General features: G+C 60.5%; 1 protein-coding gene across 4 annotated transcripts in view; it reads right to left on the minus strand.

Annotated features, from left to right (window-relative positions):
- Positions 1–26: 26 nt before the first annotated feature.
- Positions 27–7,402, minus strand: part of SLC6A9 (solute carrier family 6 member 9) — a gene marked incomplete at its 3' end in the record, with an annotated part of 36,861 nt that continues 29,485 nt past the window's right edge. For all 4 annotated transcript variants that reach the window (XM_014589874.2, XM_014589872.2, XM_027773915.1 and 1 more), the window contains 6 exon segments: positions 27–137; positions 239–409; positions 5,277–5,377; positions 5,466–5,565; positions 5,669–5,803; positions 6,057–6,294. In XM_014589874.2, coding sequence (XP_014445360.1) covers positions 27–137; positions 239–409; positions 5,277–5,377; positions 5,466–5,565; positions 5,669–5,803; positions 6,057–6,294 — 856 coding nt within the window.

A 7,402-nucleotide genomic window follows, 5' to 3' on the forward strand; every position in this document is an offset into this window, starting at 1 on the left:
GCTTTGCCGCGGTGCCGCCGATGGACCTCGAACCCGTCTTCAGGAGAGCGGGCTATGGTGGGGGTGTAGCGCCCAGTCTGGTGCTCCAGGAGGGCAGGGCCCCAGTCACTGCTTGGCTTGGTGGCATTTTTCAAACGCTGCAGGAGAGGTAGAGGGGGTGCAGGGGGTGAGGTGAGTCAGAAAGGAGTCCTGTGGCCTGTCTACCCACCCGCCATTCCACACTGCCCCGGGCCCTCACCTGGAGGAGGGTGTTCCCATCTGTGCGGGAGAGCAGGAACAGGGCGTAGATGGGGATGCAGATGACGGAGGACAGAGCCATGAGGAAGCCGATGGTCACAGCCCAGCTTGGGTACTGGTAGTTGTTGTAGGTGATTGGCCGGTACTGGATCACCGTGAAGATGAGAATGAACTGCAGAGGTGGGACGGGTGGGCATGAGGCCTACCCAGAGCCCTCCCAGGCCCCAAGCTAGCCCTCCTCTCAGCACCTTCCCTGGTGTGCCCGCAGAAAGAGGCATTTGAGTGGGGCAGGGGCAGCTGCTGACATCTGGGGAGTGGAAGCAGCAGGAGGAACCAGGGCGGTGGGCAGCGGGACACCACGGGAGGGACAGGCTTTGTCACAGTCCTGACCTGGCCAGAGCACAGTCCAGCTGCTGCTGCCTTTGAAAGTCAGTTCTCTCGAGGACTCCCAAGGGCTGCCCAGTGTTGCCGAAGCAAGACCAGGTCCCTGGGTTTCTCCTGAGTGACCTCAGCTTGTCTTACTGGCCATGCTACCTTGCCTTGGGCCCAGTTTACCCAGCGTTCCCTGGTGTCCCTTCATGTATTTATTTATTTACTTTTTTGGAGAGGTTTTTGCTATAGGGCATGTGCACTCGCCAGAGACACAGAGAGACAGAAAGACAGCGAGAAATCACCCCCCACCCCCAAGGGGGGATAGCCACGCCGCAATCTTTTCTCCTCCGTTCTCCTCCCGGGATCTTGGGCATGCACGCACATGTGCCTGGCATGAGTTTAAGCCACTGGGTCTGAGACTTGAACCACAGTCTACTACATGGGAATTCGACTAGATGGAAGTCCAGCGACATAGCCATTATGCTAACTGCTGGTCCCCCTTCATGTATTTTTTTTTTTAAAAGAGATTTCTGCTATAGGGCATATGTACTCCTCGGAGAGACAGAGACAGAGAGACAGTGAGAAATCACCCCTGAGGAGGGATGCCACATCGCAATCCCTTCTCCATTCTCCTGAGATTTGGGGCATGCACTCACATGCACCCAGTGTGTGCCTGGCATGAGTTTCAAGCCGCCAGATCTGGGACTTGAACCAAGGTTGGCCATGTCAGAGTCCAGCGTAGTAACCATTACGCCACCTGCTGGTCCCACCCCTTCATGTATTTCAAGGAATCACCCACAGGAGCTTCTTCTCCAAACCCTGAGCCAATGCCACTTCCTGCAAGAAGCTGCTCTAACTTCCCGAGTGCTCCTAAAGCTCCTAAAGGGCCCCAGTGCCATTTCTCCTCTGCTTCCACGCCCTCTCGCGCTCTCTCTCTCGGTTTTTTTTTTTTTTTTTTTTCATAGGGTGTGTGTGCTCACTGGAGACAGAGGTGAGGTGAGGAATCACTCTCCAGGAGGGATGGCCACGCAGCAATCCCCCCTCCTCCATTCTCCTCTCAGGATTTTGGACACTCATGCACATGTGCCCAGCATGATTTTCAAGCTGCCAGGTCCGGGACTCAAACCACAGTTGACTGTGCAGGAGTTCAGCACCTTGACCACCATGCCACCTGCTGCCCCTCCCAGCCCCCTGCTTCTCTCAGAGTTCCTTTGTATCATGATTCCCATGGACCTGGGAGTTGCCGGGTTGCATCAGCTCTGGGTCCCAGTGCCCGGCACAACCTCTCTTTTTCATTTTCTCTTTTGCCAGAGGGTGCGTGTGCCAGAGAGAGAGAGAGAGAGAGAGAGGAGGGGGAGAAAGCACCCTCCAGTGGGGCGTGGTCATATTATTGTACAATCCCTTCTCCATTTCTCCACGCTGCTGTGGTTTGGGGCACACACACACGCACACCTGCTATGTTTTTCAAGCCACCAGGGTTGGGACTTGAACCATGTGGTCAGCCATGTGATCTTGCTCCCTTAACCTCCAGGCCACAGGGCTGGCCCCCATTTGCTGACTTGAACGATTTGTGCAGAGGTGGAAGGGGTGGAGAGAGGGTAGGCAAATCTGTGGCTGTGGAGACTACGACTTTGCCCTTGGGAGGCTCCGACAGTGGAAGCAGTGTCAGGCTGCAGGTGCTCTGGGCAGCCTCTTTGGAAGATGAGTGAGAGGGGAAGGCTTGTGTGCACAGCAATAAAACAAAAGCCAAGGAGAGCAGAGACCTGGGCAGGTGGCCCCCTGGTCACTCAGAGGGCTGGTGTGGGGGTGCCTCTGTTGGCCAGGAGGGCTCATCCCCTCCGGCTGTCAGCTGCAGCCTGGAGGTCAGGCTCCTCTGGCCTCCCTGTGTGCCCAAATGTTGGGAGGCAAAACCCATAGGCAAGCGGGGGACACCTCCCGGGGTACTGCGCACCACATGGCACCAGATACTGATCTACGTGTGGACAAATCCCTTATTTGAGCTGACGAAGGAGCGTCTCAGAAATATGGAGGGGTAAAGCCCCCAAAGAAAACACGACAGCCTAGAGAGTCGTGCCCATGGAGCCTGCAGCCCTCCGCCCGTCTTCTTGGGCACGGAGAGGGCACAGCCTACTTTGCCTCAGTCTCATGCATCCACCGGATCCGGGCCAAGGCTGTCCTACAGACCCTTCTGCTCCTCCTGGCGGGTGCCCCAGGCCTCCCAGGGCAGCAGCCTGGCTGAGCGCTCCTCCCTCCCCATGGCCGCTCCCGGGGAGCAGGGTGCTCTGCAGCAGTGCCCGCCCTCACGACCTCCCACCACTGACAGGAGACTTCCGCTCCTCCTGTCTCTGAGCTGGGCCAGTGGCCAGGGCTGGTGCCCGTGCCAGGCTCGAAACATCCCCACGCCCCATGTGGTGGAGGCTCAGCCCTCCAGGGGCCTGTTAGTCAGAAACATGAGCCAGAGTGGAAGTCCGGGGCTGAGCTCCCCATGGCCCCGAGGACTTGAGCATGATGAGAGCGTGACTGGACACTGCCCTTGCCACTGGGCTGACTGCCACTGAGAAGCAGCCTTGCTTCTTGTGGAGGGACCGTTACAGTCAAACCCCTCTGCGTCCCGCCCTGAGCAGGAAGGAGCAGCGTCAGCTGCCCGGACGCCCTAACTGTAGTTGTTTCCGGTGAGGCTCTGGCCCGGCACCCAGGCTCCACATGGCTCCGATCTGAGCCATGGCTCTCATGTGGTCAGCCATGTGATCTTGCTCCCTTAACCTCCAGGCCACAGGGCTGGCCCCCATTTGCTGACTTGAACGATTTGTGCAGAGGTGGAAGGGGTGGAGAGAGGGTAGGCAAATCTGTGGCTGTGGAGACTACGACTTTGCCCTTGGGAGGCTCCGACAGTGGAAGCAGTGTCAGGCTGCAGGTGCTCTGGGCAGCCTCTTTGGAAGATGAGTGAGAGGGGAAGGCTTGTGTGCACAGCAATAAAACAAAAGCCAAGGAGAGCAGAGACCTGGGCAGGTGGCCCCCTGGTCACGCAGAGGGCTGGTGTGGGGGTGCCTCTGTTGGCCAGGAGGGCTCATCCCCTCCGGCTGTCAGCTGCAGCCTGGAGGTCAGGCTCCTCTGGCCTCCCTGTGTGCCCAAATGTTGGGAGGCAAAACCCATAGGCAAGCGGGGGACACCTCCCGGGGTACTGCGCACCACATGGCACCAGATACTGATCTACGTGTGGACAAATCCCTTATTTGAGCTGACGAAGGAGCGTCTCAGAAATATGGAGGGGTAAAGCCCACAAAGAAAACACGACAGCCTAGAGAGTCGTGCCCATGGAGCCTGCAGCCCTCCGCCCGTCTTCTTGGGCACGGAGAGGGCACAGCCTACTTTGCCTCAGTCTCATGCATCCACCGGATCCGGGCCAAGGCTGTCCTACAGACCCTTCTGCTCCTCCTGGCGGGTGCCCCAGGCCTCCCAGGGCAGCAGCCTGGCTGAGCGCTCCTCCCTCCCCATGGCCGCTCCCGGGGAGCAGGGTGCTCTGCAGCAGTGCCCGCCCTCACGACCTCCCACCACTGACAGGAGACTTCCGCTCCTCCTGTCTCTGAGCTGGGCCAGTGGCCAGGGCTGGTGCCCGTGCCAGGCTCGAAACATCCCCACGCCCCATGTGGTGGAGGCTCAGCCCTCCAGGGGCCTGTTAGTCAGAAACATGAGCCAGAGTGGAAGTCCGGGGCTGAGCTCCCCATGGCCCCGAGGACTTGAGCATGATGAGAGCGTGACTGGACACTGCCCTTGCCACTGGGCTGACTGCCACTGAGAAGCAGCCTTGCTTCTTGTGGAGGGACCGTTACAGTCAAACCCCTCTGCGTCCCGCCCTGAGCAGGAAGGAGCAGCGTCAGCTGCCCGGACGCCCTAACTGTAGTTGTTTCCGGTGAGGCTCTGGCCCGGCACCCAGGCTCCACATGGCTCCGATCTGAGCCATGGCTCTGCCTTTCACTAGCTGTGCCATGGTGGGCCGGTTACTTAATACCCTGTGCCTCGGGTTCCACGTCTGCAAAATGGGAATGGCAGGTAGACCTCGGGGTGCTCTGCCCCGTGAATTAACGTACAGACGGTGTGCACGGAGTACCTGCCTCCTTGCCACGGTGCACTCCTTCCACCAAGCCAGTGCCCCAACGGGAGTCTCCAGCTGTGGAAGGTTTAAACCAGGACCCGACACCTCTGTCCCCTGCAAACCAGCCCACGTCACTGCCTGGAAGCCCTGGGAAGTTTCCCGACATCCGACTCCTACAACCTGCTCGGCAGGGTCCCAAGCCGCTCCTGGAACACTCACGCATTCTCAGCACGTGTCGTAGGCACCTTCCTTCTCTATGAGGGGGTGGGGATGAAGGGTTTAGCAGGCACACAGAGGCTGACACTGACAGCGATAACTCGAGGGCCTCTGGGGATGCTCGGCAGGGAGGTCCGGAGGGAGGGCTTGAAGAGACACTCTGGCTGCTTTCCCACTCCGTGCCTGGGCAGCGCCTTTGGTCAAATGCAAGGCTCTGCCTTCCCTCCCTGCGCTGACTCCCTCAGCCTCCCTTGGCCTCCCAGAGGCCAGAGCTGTGGAGTGGAACTGGCCAGCTGGCTGGGCTCCTGCTCTCCCTCTGCTGGTTCCCAAGGGAGGGCGCGGCAGCCGAGGCACTCACGAAGATGATGGCTGGAGAGACGAAGCGCCAGCAGATCTGGAAGAACAGGGGCGGTGGGAACCCCAGCATCATCTGGATGTCCTGGAAGTAGTTCTGGTGCCCTGGAAAGAGGGGGAGTCAGCCAGCCCGGCAGGACAGAGTGGCCAGACCAGGGCTGGGACACCAGGGGCCACCGGCGTGGACACATACCGTAGATGTACATGATGGTGACGCACATGATGCAGGAGATGATCACCAAGGAGAAGCTGGCCGCGTAGTTGTCCATCAGCAGCAACCAGTAGATGCCTGCCTGTGGGCCAGCGGGCAGCTGAGCTGCGGCGCCCAGGGCGGGCCTCCTGCTCCCCACGGAGCCCAGCAACTCCGCCCAAGCCTTGCCCTGACTTCGTTCCTACCTGGCTGGTGAGGGGGATGCCCAGCAGGAAGCCAGCCATGGCCACGCCCAAGGTCACATAGGTCTTTTTCTGCAGGATCCATTCATTTCCCACTTCATCCACGATGGCTGTGACCAGCGTCTCTAGGAGGCAGAACTGCAGGGTCCGGCCATCAGAGCAGAGGCCTGCTCCCCGGTCTGGCCACCCCCTCCCACAATACCACGCCTTGGACCTGAATGCCCCACCTCATAGTCGAGTGCCCAGCCTCGTACCCGAGTGCCCGGCCTCATACTTGAGTGCCCAGCTTCATCTCTGAGTGCCCAGCCTCATACTCAAATGCCAGCCTCGTGCCTGAGTGCCAGCCTCGTACCCAAGTGCCCAGCCTCATACTCAAACGCCAGCCTCGTACCTGAGTGCCCAGACCCAGCAAGATGAGCATGAAGAAGAAGAGCAGGGACCACAGCGGGGAGATGGGCAGCAGCGTAAGGGCCTCAGGATAGGCCACGAAGGCCAGGCCGGGGCCGTGGTCTGCCACGCGGGACACGTCCACACCCAGGTGGTTGGCCATAAAGCCAAGGATGGAGAAGATGACGAATCCAGCATAGACGCTGGTGGCACAGTTGGTGATACTGATGATGACACTGTCCCTGATGGGGAGGGATACAGAGAGGGGCTCAGGAGTCTAGCTTGCCTCCTCTCCCCAGCAGGGGCCGCGGGAAGACATGAAGATGGCAAATTCCAGGAACGCAGGTGTCCTAACCCCTGATCTGGTCTGCTCTGGGCCCGAGGCTCTGGGTCCTTGCAGACTCCTGGGGATCGTTGTCCCCATCCCTCTTCTCGCTCTGGCCAGCTTCTCCCCCTAGACCCAGCCTTCCCAAGACCTCAAGGGCGTGGGGGAAAGGAGGCGCCCTCAGGCGGGGCAGCTGAGCGGGCTGGGCATGCAGGAGCGGCTCACCGGTAGCAGTTGTTGTGGAACTTGTTGTAGGAAGCCATGGTGATGAGTCCCCCCCAGGCGCAGCCCAGCGAGTAGAAGATCTGGGAGGCGGCATCCCCCCACACCTGCAGGGAGGAAGGGGCAGTGGAGCTGCGGTCAGAGGCAGCCACCGCCTGGCCCTCCCGTCCCCTTTTGTGTCCTCCTCCATCGCACCTTGGCCTTCAGGATCTTGTCCCACTGGGGGGTCAGGTAGTACATGATGCCCGTGAAGGCTCCATCCAGGGTCACTCCACGGACAAACAGGATGGTCAGCACCACGTAGGGGAATGTGGCCGTGAAGTACACCACCTGGGGCAGTATGGCTCCGTGAACCCGGGGCTTCTGCTGCCCTGGGCACCACTCCCTGGCCCCTCACCACCACTAGCCCTCTGGGCCCCTCTTCCCCTCCCACACCCCAGCCCCGATCCAGGGAGGGGAGCCAGGGTCTTTCTGGGTGGGCACAGACCCTGCCAGGGAGGGGTACTTGCTTTCCCTGAAGACTTGACCCCTCGGATGAGGCAGAGGAAGACGACCACCCAGGAGATGCCGAGGCAGCCGAGGAGGGGTAGCCGCACCTCCCCGAAGTTCCCGATGTCGTCTGACAGCTCCAGCACATAGAGCCTGGTGAAGTGGAGATCTCTGAGGGCCGGTCCCCATGCCTGGCCACATCCCCAAGGTCCAGGGCCCAGCCTGACTGCTCCTGAGGTCCCAGCAGCCAGTTCGGGCACGCGTGCATGGCTGTGAGGCGGGGGGCACTGTCTGGGGGGGCCCCGCCCCCCCCC

Source organism: Tupaia chinensis, unplaced genomic scaffold (genome assembly GCF_000334495.1).
Source record: "Tupaia chinensis unplaced genomic scaffold, TupChi_1.0 Scaffold000387_1, whole genome shotgun sequence".
In the NCBI taxonomy this organism is placed as follows: Eukaryota; Metazoa; Chordata; class Mammalia; order Scandentia; family Tupaiidae; genus Tupaia; species Tupaia belangeri.